Source organism: Xiphophorus couchianus, chromosome 24, assembly GCF_001444195.1.
Source record: "Xiphophorus couchianus chromosome 24, X_couchianus-1.0, whole genome shotgun sequence".
Lineage (NCBI taxonomy): Eukaryota > Metazoa > Chordata > Actinopteri > Cyprinodontiformes > Poeciliidae > Xiphophorus > Xiphophorus couchianus.
Window position 1 is genome coordinate 5,713,795 of NC_040251.1, and position 11,500 is coordinate 5,725,294.

The 11,500-nt window shown below is 43.9% G+C and overlaps 2 protein-coding genes across 5 annotated transcripts in view; one reads left to right on the plus strand and one right to left on the minus strand.

The window, feature by feature from the left end:
• pcsk1nl (proprotein convertase subtilisin/kexin type 1 inhibitor, like) overlaps positions 1–11,500 on the plus strand; it is a 17,783-nt gene extending 6,283 nt beyond the window's left edge. For both annotated transcript variants that reach the window (XM_028011580.1, XM_028011581.1), the window contains exons 2-5: positions 793–1,048; positions 1,332–1,575; positions 1,649–1,741; positions 10,350–11,500. In XM_028011580.1, coding sequence (XP_027867381.1) covers positions 793–1,048; positions 1,332–1,575; positions 1,649–1,741; positions 10,350–10,737 — 981 coding nt within the window. In that variant the 3' untranslated portion in view covers positions 10,738–11,500. The remainder of the gene's footprint in view (positions 1–792; positions 1,049–1,331; positions 1,576–1,648; positions 1,742–10,349) is intronic.
• LOC114141132 (zinc finger MYM-type protein 1-like) lies at positions 5,756–10,307 on the minus strand. Of its 3 annotated transcripts, XM_028011577.1 has the most exons (5): positions 9,780–9,819; positions 9,588–9,697; positions 9,300–9,375; positions 8,455–8,562; positions 5,756–8,325 (listed from the first exon to the last, which is right to left on the minus strand). In XM_028011577.1, exons 2-5 carry the CDS (start codon positions 9,590–9,592, stop codon positions 6,199–6,201), a joined length of 2,316 nt encoding a protein of 771 aa, XP_027867378.1. In that variant the 5' UTR covers positions 9,593–9,697; positions 9,780–9,819; the 3' UTR covers positions 5,756–6,198. The 3 variants fall into 3 exon arrangements, with proteins under 3 accessions (XP_027867378.1, XP_027867377.1, XP_027867379.1); XM_028011576.1 differs by having other exon boundaries at positions 9,588–10,307; XM_028011578.1 differs by lacking the exon at positions 9,300–9,375 and having other exon boundaries at positions 9,588–10,307.

The following is an 11,500-nucleotide window of genomic DNA, read 5'->3' on the forward strand; positions in this document are numbered from 1 at the left end:
TTTTTTAAAGGCAGAAAATGACATTTTTTAGGAGGTTGGCAATATTTAGCTTCATGCCAGCTAAATGTTTATGTAGCTCAAAGCTAACTATTTAGCTTAAAACTACGACAACCATTTAAATCTTCATGAAGATGAAGATTTAGGAACACACTACAAGTGTGTTCCTAAGCCACACTTGCAGTGTGGCTTAGGAAGGCACACTGCAAGAAGCTAACGGAGCTAACGAAGCTAACAGAAGCTAACGGAGCTAACAGAAGCTAACAGAAACAGTCAGGTGTCTTCATGGGACTTCCTGCAGAACATTAGCTTACAGGCAGGATTCCTATTACAGTCGGGTAAAACTAACTCGTCACACGGCGCTCTAACCCAGCTCACAACCTGTTTAGCTGTTTTTAGCCATTTCCTAAATCAGAAGCTAATTCAGCTTCATCTGCATTTCCAAACCATCAGCAGGTTTTTCTCCTCTTCCTCTGCTTGGTCCTCCTCATCCTCCTCATCCTCATTTCAAGGCACTTCAGGTCAAATTGAAAGAGGTTGATGTTAGTCAGTGTGCAAAAATGACTTTTCTGGCTGACCAGCGCTAGCTTCGTAGCACTTAGCTTAAGTCAACTACCCAACATGCATTGCAGTGTAAACTACATGATGACGTCTGTGTGACAACCTTCAGTAATTTACTGACTATTTTTACATCTGAAATGTTTCTCCAGTTGTTGCAGCTAGCCTTTAGCACCAGGTCAGGCAGAGTGACGGCTATGCCCGTCACTCTGCCTGACCTCTGACCTTTTGCCTCAGACTCTAGCTGCAGCTCTTGGTGGTGGGCGTGGCCTGGACGTCTCAGTGGGCGGGATCAGACGACAGCGCAGAGACCTCCGCAACAGGCTGCCATATGACGAACAAATGATGTCATATCCTGCCTTGCAAGCAGGAGGCGGAGCCAACGACCTGTACTACCAATCAGAAGACTGGAGAGGGCGGGGAATCGACCAGGCTCTGCAGCGATTGGTGGAGAGAGACCAGAGACGGGAGCAGGAGGAGGAGCAACGAGCAGGTTGTTTATTCAGCCGTTTTCACTAAATATTACAATTATTATTCATTTACAGCCGCTGATTTCCTCTTACTGAGCAGTTTTAACAAACAAACAAAGGTTTACACCTTTAAAACAGCTCAATTATATTTAATAAAACATTTAAAACTCGCAACTTTAAAGTTTTCATTCATTTTATTCTCGTTTTCATAAAAAGCTCTAAAATCTTTAGCCAACAGGATGCAGGAACCTTTGATGTCACATTTTATTCAGAATAAGCTCCAGAGCCAATCACCTTCATCCACAGCTTACCTGGCTGCTTTGCTCCGCCTCCTGAGCGAGGCAGAGAGCGCGGGATTGGTCGGCCCTGGAGACGTGGAGGTGCTGGAGGAGGAGGAGGACGAGGAGGAGGAAGAGGGGCCTCCAGGGGACTTCCAGACCGCCGATGTCGCAGACTACGATGAGACGGGGCGGGGCATGAGCATGGGGCGCCCCGGCGCCCCCTGGTGGGACCTGGTGGAGCCGCAGCTGGCTCAGGCGCTGCTGGACAGGTGAGTGAGTCAGATCAGCTGTCTGAGGAAGAGGAGGGTGTAAATGTTAACGGGACGGGTGGATGTTTGTCAGGATGGATCCCCGGCTGGCCCAGAGTCTGCTGCAGAGAACCAGGGAGTCCAGCCGGACCTCAGCCGCACCGAGCCGAGACCAGGACGCCCTCAGGTAGGACCACACATCTGACTGACACTAAAAACTAAACTGGTCTCTACAATCTGCAGTAGAACCAACAAGTGTGACTGTGGGTACAACTACCGCCAACAGAAACTCAAACCGTCCTTTTACTAGACCATCACAAGCTGGTAAGAATCAACAGAGGCATCGTTAGCAAATTAGACACATTTCCTCCGGTTCACAGACGAACTACGGGCGAAAGTAGTCACAAGTTACTTCTCTCCATCATCTGTGGGAATGTCTTAAAATCCAGAAGTTTTGGAAGGATGTTGTTAGGTGTCTATCTGACTTGTTTAAGGTGAAAGTCCCACTAGATCAGGAGGGCCCTGGAGGGCCGGCAATAAAAATGCATCTTTTATTCTCTCCCTGGTACCAACAACCTTCTCCACATGTCAGTGTTCTCCTAAGGCCTCTAATGATCCATCATTTGATCCAGGTGCATTAAACCAGGGAGAGACTAAAACATGCAGGATGCCGGCCCTAGAGGACCGACTTTGGGCACCACTGGATTAGAGGTTAAGCTCTGTGTTTTAGGAATATATCCATCCATCCATCCATCCATCCATCCATCTTCTTCCGCTTTATCTGGGGTCGGGTCTCAGGGGGTGGCAGCTTCAGAAAGGAGGCCCAGACTTCCCTCCCCAGCCTCTTGTTCCAGATCCTCCAGGGGAATCCCAAGGTGTTCCCAGGCCAGTAGAGGAACATCGTCCCTCCAGTGTGTCCTGGGGTTTCCCCTCCTCCTGGTGGGACCTGAACTCCTCACCAGGGAGGCGTCCAGGAGGCATCCTGACTAGATGCCCGAGCCTCAACTGGCTCCTCTCGATGTGAAGGAGCAGCAGCTCTACTCTGAGTCCCTCCCTGATGACTGAGCTTCAGCTCTCTCTTCACCACGACGGACCGGTACAGCGCCCGCTTGACGGCAGACGCTGCGCCAATCCGCCTGTTGACCTCCAGCTCCCCTCTTCCCTCATTCGTGAACAAGATCCCGAGATACTTGAACTCCTCCACCTGGGGCAGGACACCCCCCCTGACCTGGAGAAGGCACTCTACCCTTTTCCGGCTCAAGACCATGGCCTCGGATTTGGAGGCACTGATCCCCATCCCGGCCGCTTCACACTCGGCTGCGAACCGCTCCAGCGAGAGCTGCAGATCACGACCCGATGAAGCCAAAAGGACCACATCGTCTGCAAAAAGCAGAGACGAGATCCTAAGGCCACCAAATCGGATCCCCTCAACACCTTGGCTGGTCTAGAAATTCTGTCCATGAAAGTGATGAACAGAATCGGTGACAAAGGGCAGCCCTGGCGGAGTCCAACTCTCACCGGAACCGAGCCCGACTTACTGCCGGCAATGCGGACCAGACTCTGACACCGGTCATACAGGGACCTGACAGCCCGTATCAAAGGGCCCGGTACCCCATACTCCCGGAGAACCCCCCACAGGGCTCCCCGAGGGACACGGTCAAACGCCTTCTCCAAGTCCACAAAACACATGTAGACTGGTTGGGCGAACTCCCAGAACCCTCCAGGACCCTGCTGAGGGTGTAGAGCTGGGCCAGAGTTCCACGACCAGGATGAAAACCACCCTGCTCTTCCTGGATCTGAGGTTCGACTATGCGAAGTCTTTCTCCATGGCCTCTCCAAACTCCTCCCACGTCCGAGGTTTTGCCTCAGCAACCACCAGAGCCGCATGCCGCTTCGCCCGCCGGGACCCATCAGCTGCTTCCGGAGTCCCACAGGCCAAAAAGGCCCGATAGGACTCCTTCTTCAGCCTGACAGCATCCCTCACCGAAGGTATCCACCAACAGGTTTGAGGGTTGCCGCCGCGACAGGCACCGACAACCTTGTGGCCACAGCTCAGATAAGCCGCCTCGACAATGGAGGCACGGAACACGGTCCACTCAGACTCCATGTCCCCCACCTCCCCTGAGACGTGCCCAAAGTTCTGCCGGAGATGGGAGTTAAAGCTCCGTCTCACAGGGGATCCGCCAGACGTTCCCAGCAGACCCTCAACACGTTTGGGCCGCCAGGTCTGACCGGCTCCTCCGGTGGTGGAGAATATACCGAGTGGAACTTAAACAATCACAGATTAACACTAAATTGATAGATTATGGACTTCTTCAAGTCAGAAGATCTACTGCATCATGCTGGAGGAGCATGGACCCTCCCTCCCTGGACTCTGGAAGAAAGAAATTACAAATTCGCTCAGACTGGAAAAACTAAAGTACATCACCAAGGGAGACTTTGGGAACCTGTGGGAGCCAAATATGAGGATGGTAGGGACTGAAGGCAGAGCTTATTAATGAGCGTCTTAACTACAGTTTCTATTTATATATTGTCTTGTTATTTTCTCTGCCTTCATCTAAAGGGTTTTGTATATTTTTGTAACTAAACAAATGCAAGTTTGAATGGTGAGTGAGTGAATGTAAGTGTGTATAAGTTCATGTTTATAATGTTAAGTTTGTTGTGTCCGAAAAGAGAAAATTCAATAAAATACATTGAAAAAAAAAAAGTTACTTCTTGATACAAAAATGACCACAATAAAAATAGAAGTCTATGCTGGGAGCCTGACAGCGCAGATCTGGTTGAAACCTGTGACTAAAACAGGCTGCATGAAGGAGGAATAATAATAATAATCATAACAACTAATATAACTAAATACGCCCAGATGCTCCCCGACAAAAACACTCACACAGAAATCCCTGCTGAAAACCACAGAGGAATGAAACTGTAAAGAAAGCAGCAGGTCCCTTTAAAATGAGCCAGGGGCCCGACGACCCCAACACTCCGAATCAATAATCAGATCAGAAACCAAACTAAAACTGCAGCAGGTCCACCTGCACACACCAAATGGATCTAGTTAGAGCAGAAACCTGAAATAGCCAAAAAATAACAACAACAATAACAATAATAACAATAACAACAATAATTATAACAACAAAAATAACAATAATAACAATAATTATAACAACAACAATAACAACAACAATAATAATAATAACAACAATAACAATAATAATAACAATAATAATAATAACAACAATAATTATAACAACAACAATTATAACAATAACAATAATAATAACAATAACAATAATAACAACAATAATAACAATAACAATAATAATTATAACAACAACAATAACAATAATAATAACAACAATAACAATAATAATAACAACAACAATAACAATAATAACAACAATAATAACAATAACAACAATAATTATAACAACAACAATAACAATAATAACAATAACAACAATAATTATAACAACAACAATAACAATAATAATAATAATAACAACAACAATAACAATAATAATAACAACAATAACAATAATAATAACAATAATAATAACAACAACAATAACAATAATAACAACAATAATAACAACAACAATAATAACAATAACAACAATAATAATAATAATAACAATAATAAGCGGCTTTTGCCTCCTCCAAACTGAACCCAGTCAGCGGCGCTCTGTGAATGATGTCGCCTTCAAAAACCAAGAGGAAGAATCAGAATCAAACCTCCTGTAATCTGATTACTTGATTACCTGATTACTTGTCTCCATAACGACTCGGCTGCGCTCTGCCCAGCCTCTTCCTTATATGGTCATACTTCCGGGGAGGAGACGCCGACTACCAGGGGCGTAGGAATAAGTTTACAATTGGGGGGGACACATGTCGGAAATCTGAGATTCGTAAATATTCAACAGAAATATATCTTAAGTACGCTACTTAAAAAAAAGGCTATTTAATCTTTTACTTTATTCCTTTATAAATTGTGTCTTGCAAAAATAATGCATTTAAAATTTACATAATGCATTTGTTCATAAGATGTGAGCATATCACCAAACAAAATGACTGGAGTCTTTTATTAAGTAAAGGGAGATGTCTTTCAAGGGCTTCAGCCCTTGGCATATTTAGTGTCCGCATACACACTAGAAAATCAAATATTTCAGTTGGATTAAAAACAATTCAGTAGGCCACACAAGTGCAAAGTTTGATATGTTTTATTTTGTCAAACTTGCAATAATGGTCAAAAATGAATCTTTGATTAAACAAAATTCTGAGATGAAAGAGCCCTCACAGACAATGTAGTGAACAAATTATTCACACTTTTAACATTAAGTAAAAGAAGAAAAGAAAATCAATCAAAATATGCTTATTCAGTTTGTCGAACTGTATGACTAATTAAACCAAATCAAAAATGAAGAAATATTTACCAACAATAAATACACATTTAATAGACAAGCTTTTTAACTCACTGACTACAGTGTGCTTTAACTGTTGGAAAAGCAGTTAGCACAGAGATTATAGGCCACATAACCCTAGGTAGAGATCAACACCTCTGTGCTTCTGAACAATTGCACTTTACAGCCATGCATTTATAATTCGCCAAAAATGTGCCGGAAACATAAAAGGATGGCAAACACTGGCTTAGGCAAAAGAGCCAAAATGTTTTTTCCGCCTTTCATTTGCAGCCACAAATTGCTTGCAAACTGACTTCTTGTCCAGTAAATCAAGTTTATCTTTATGTACATGACAGACAGCAACATGATTAAGCCTGTTTTGAGTCATTGTAGACCGGAGCCACGTTTTGAGTCTACGAAGCGCACTGAAACTTCTCTCTGCCTCAGAGGATGAAACGGAGACCACCAAAAGCAACCTAACCAGAGTTTCCACTTGCCCAAAAAGTCTACGGACCTCTCCAGGCAGTCCACCAATGATCCCTGCAGCTTCTGCGCTGTTGCTAAATGAGTAGTTCAGTCTAAACATAGGAAGTTGCACTGAAAGTAACTCTCTATTCAACTCTGGGTATTTCCCAATGACTGCAGCATCAATCGTTCCACTGAGAAGTGTCTCTTCCAACTTTTGCAAAGTCAGCAAGTCATCCTGGTTAAATAGCCCAGTGAGCTGTGCATCTACAACATCCAATACTTTAAAGAATTCACCTCTGTAGTGGTCATTGGCACATTCAGGTTGATGTGTCTTAGCTCCTTCAGTGAAGCGTTTTGGGGGTGGCCTTCTCTGTGTAACTGTGATGGGTTTAACACCCAAAGACTGAACCTCAGCCATCGCCTTTTCAAACAGAGTGTTGAAACTTTCTTGATTTCTTTTAGCCTTAAGTGAAGTCTGAACAACTTTCACAGCAGTCCTCATTCCAGCAATGGTTTGAGTTCTCTTCTGGAAAGAGATGCTCAGGCATTCAAGCTCATCAATCACAGGTGAGGCAAGGATGAGACCCAAAACTGTTTTACCTTTCCTAAACTGCCCCAGCAGTCCATTAGCAGTGGATGCTGTGTTTGAGGCACCAGAAGCCATCTCCTGCAAGCTAGCCAGCACTGACCCATACTGTGACAAAACATCTCTGATTGCTTTGCTCCGTACTGCCCATCTTGTGGGGCAGAGGGGTTTTATTGCAGTGCACGATGGATTCTCTGTATGTGCTGTTGCTGCATGGATTGCCTTAAACTTCCCTGACTGAGAGAAAAGAACTCCAAGCTGGTTCACCCAATCCAATGCGTCTCTGATCAGAACTGAGGCTAAGCAAGCTTTCTGTGCAATTAAATTAGTGCAGTGTGCTCCACAATGAACAAAAAATGCTAGTGGCTGCTCTTGCTTTATCAGTGCCTGTGCACCTGCATGCTTCCCAGACATATTGGCTGCTCCATCATAAGTTTGACCTCGTAAACCATGCATTGGTAAGTTTAATCTGAGCAGCACATCTTTAACAACAGCAGCAAGGCTTTTTCCTGTTGTTTCAGAAACTGAGTACAAGCCAATAAACTCTTCATGGGGCTTCATGTCACTGTCAATGTATCGCAGACAAATGCTTTCTTGTTCTTTCCCAGAAATGTCCTGTGTTCCATCCATAATAATTGCAAACTCAAAAATTGGTAGGTTTCTGATTTTATCTGCTATTTCACTGACAATACTATTGCTCATAGAACACAAGATTTCATTCTGTATCTGTGGACTTAGGTATTCTTTCTGAGACCTCAGCAACCACTTAGCCAAAAGGGCATCATCTTCTGCCAGATTTTTTAACAATTGATACAAATTGCTGTCATCATCGTCATGCCCTCTCAAAGCTTGTCCCTGCCGTACCAAATATTTTATGGAGCTCACAATTTTCTCCAGACAGTGCCTATTGTCACCTTGCTGAGTTGCCAAAGCACTGGATAATTGGGCATTTATAGGATGACTTTCTTGTGCAGTCACAGAAACAGCATGACGATGTGTGTGACTATTTTCATGTGCTTTAAATTTTTCGCATGCTTTTTTCCAATTTTTAAATCCAGAAGTGATAAAGGCGGGTTCGGATTTTGCACCAAATGGTGTGAGTTTGTCCTGGTAAATTGCCATGCAATAAAAACACAAAATGCCATTTTTCACTGCATCATAATGTAGCCAGGGAAATTCCTTGTACCACTTTCCTTGGAAATGTAAAGTTCTGTTGGCTAGAGCTTGAGGGTCTATGAATTTTGGATGTGGCTGATTTGGCTCTGTTCTCTGTCCACTGACTTCAGAGTCTCTCAGCTGTGTGTCCCTAGTCTGAACTCCCTAGAAGGAAACGTTACAATGTCACTCAATGCCCCTGAACTACACTTACTACAAGCAAAAGATTAAAATTTTCAACTTTTTTTGTGGACTCTCATGAAGTATCTACTCGTATGAGTTACTCTATCTTACCTGTTGCTCCACTCCTGTCTCTCCCTCACTCTGACTTCCTGCCTCTAGCCCGGTTGCACTATCCTCTCCTTTTCCTGTCTCCTTTGTGCTGTCCCTGCATTGTTGCTCCTAAACATATGAGATGGTTTCAGAAATGAGGTACAGCTCTTGAGCCTAACATGGCCAATTTTAAATCAAACAAAACATTTTATTTGTCACATTACAGACTTTACGCGCAGAGTTAATCGCAGAGGCAAATAAAATAAATCCATTAAAATCCTTTCAGAGTATTATCTTATGGACTCTGAACTAAAGTCTTTCTGACAGGGAGCTGACAGTGTGTTGAAGAATTATGGACAGGGCGCTTTGAAGCATCTGGTTCAAAAACGCATTCTAAACCTTTGGTAGAAATCCATCTATCCTTCCATTTTCTGTACACCCTTGTCCCTTAGTGGGGTCGGGAGGTTCTGGTGTGGGGTACACCCTAGACAGGTCGCCAGTCTGTCCAGACCTTTGGTAGAAATGGCGCCTTTAATTCCAGTTTGCAGTACAGAACAGAGAAAACTACAGAGTTGTCAATGTTGTGTTAATCTATTTATAGTCTAAAAAGAGGAGCCAGCAGTTTATTTGAGGAAATAAAGGTGCAGAAGTTAATTTGTTGGTTAGCCGCTGCTAAGAATTAAAATTAACTCTCCCTGTGGTTTTAACTAACATCAGGAGCGCGGCAGGTATAATATCTGTCCATTTCGGCGAAGCAAAACCACGCAAAAAATAAAAAATCCTCGTAAAACGCACGCCCAGACCGGGCTAATTTCAACACAAGGGCAACACAGGTGTTGCCCTTGTGTTGTGTGACTGTTACTCACACTGACGTTACTCTTTTTAAAAAAGCTGAGTAAGTCCTGCTGCTGTTTCAGCCTTTTAGTTGGTGGTGGCATTGTACTGAAATGAGATATATATATAAAAAAAAAGACATTTTGGCTAGCGTAGCAAACGTCTAGAGAAAGTTAGCAGTTAAATATTGGATGAGTGATCATCTCAAGACTAAGATGATTAAACCAAAAAGATTCAGTTCCTATATATGAAAGTGAACTGACAACAAGACGTTATAAATAAGCAATATTCATAGCAGCATTCCCGACAGACCATTTTACCTCATTCGCAAGTTTCTGACTTCTGTGTCGCTGTTTCCCTCCCTTCTAAGTGCTCACTCAGCAGTTCAGAGAGGGGAGGGGGAGTACCGTGACGTAACGCGATGCTGCGCCTTCAAAATAAAAGCACGCTAGTTAAAAAAATGTCAAAATCCAATATTTTGCGGTACAATTTTTTGGGGGGGACATATCCACCTGGCTTCAATATTGGGGGGGACATGTCCCCCCCGTCCCCCCCGCTTCCTACGCCGCTGCCGACTACACAAGAAATGAAATGTAATACAAACGTTTCATGATGAAAGCTGAAAGTTCTGACATCATCTAACAAACAATCAAAAACTAGCAACAATAATTTGGTTTAATTAGCCTAAGAGAAAAAAAATGTGGTTCTTTTTTCTAAACAGTAAATATTTAATTAGCAAGTTAAATCTGTAGCTACAAACACAACATTTAATTAGCTAAGAGCTAAATCTATACATTTAGTTAGGAAACATTTAGTTTGTTCACAAATATTTAGTTTGCCAACTAAATGTCTAACTAGCACCAAACTAAACATTTAGCTGTTAGCTAGCTTAACCGCTAGTTAGCGATGTGTTACTGTGTCTCAAACCTTCTTTTGTTCACTTTCAAACCTTCACATTCTGCGATGTTTTTCAAACAAAACAGGATTCAAATCAATCGTTTAAAAAATGGTTTTTCTTTCGTTTCTGTAAAGGTTTATTTATGAAATGTTGAAAAACAGATTTCTGTGATTTTCCTTTGCAGGCGGATGGTTGCTAAGATACTGTCTAGTGACGGCCCTAACAACGCCCAGGTGATGATGTCATCAGGCCGCAGAGCAAAGAGGGACCTGTCCACCATGGCCAGACCCGTTAGCCCCGCCCACAGACGAATCCGCCGCTCCCTGGACGGCCAGTCGCCTAGCAACGAGCCACCCCTCCTCAGAGTAAAGAGGCTGGACGACGAAGAGGAAGAGGAGGAGAAGCTCCGCCCGCGAGGACCCGGGCTGCAAAGGATGAAACGCATCGATACCATGGCAACCGCTGACCTAGAGGAAGTGAACCACGGGAGTCGTAGGCGCCGCAGGAGAGCTGTGCTGAACTACGACCCCCAGATGTTGATGGATCAGATTCTGGATTACCTGAGGGAGTGAGAGGAGGAAGAGGAGGAGGAGGAAGATAGTTCGGGTCGTGTCTCACATTTTTATTGTTCGTATCGTTTCTTTGGTTTTGCTGCTTGTGTAAATTTGAGCGGATCAAATGTTTGTTGTATAAATCAGGAGAAATCAGGAAGAATTTTCAAGAAGAAGCAAACTTCTGATCTAACATGTCTCAACACTACATTACCCATGAGGCTCGGCTGGTAAGCAGTGATGACGCGTTCTGTTTACACTCGGCTTCCTGAGTTTCTGGGTGGAAAAACAACGAGAGCGCCCCCTGCAGTTGGATGTGTGACGTTGGGAAGGCCTGAGTTCAGGATCCAATAAAAGCTGGTTTAATAAAGAAGTCAGTCTGTTAATGACGGCTCGTCTCACACAGAAACCCAAACGTCATCACTTCCTGTTTGAAAACACAGAATGCTAACAGTAGCTAGCATCGTCACAGCTCTGGTTTTCCAGCTTCTGAGTCAAACCGAACGCAGCATCAAGGCTGACCTCTGACCTTCAGACACAAAGTTCTCATTGGCTGACTTCTAGCAGCAAGGCTTGCTGGGAGTCGTAGTTGACAGGTTCCCTCTGTTAGGACAAATGGACATGTGATGAACAGTGTTTGTGACCGTGGCAACAGCTTCTCAGCTCTGTGATTGGTTCCTGGTTGTCGATGTTCCCGTACCTTCAGCTTGTCGCTGTGCTGACCCGCCCGTCTGTGGAGAAACTTTGATTTGTGTCACAATAAGAAATAAAGTCATTAAATTCA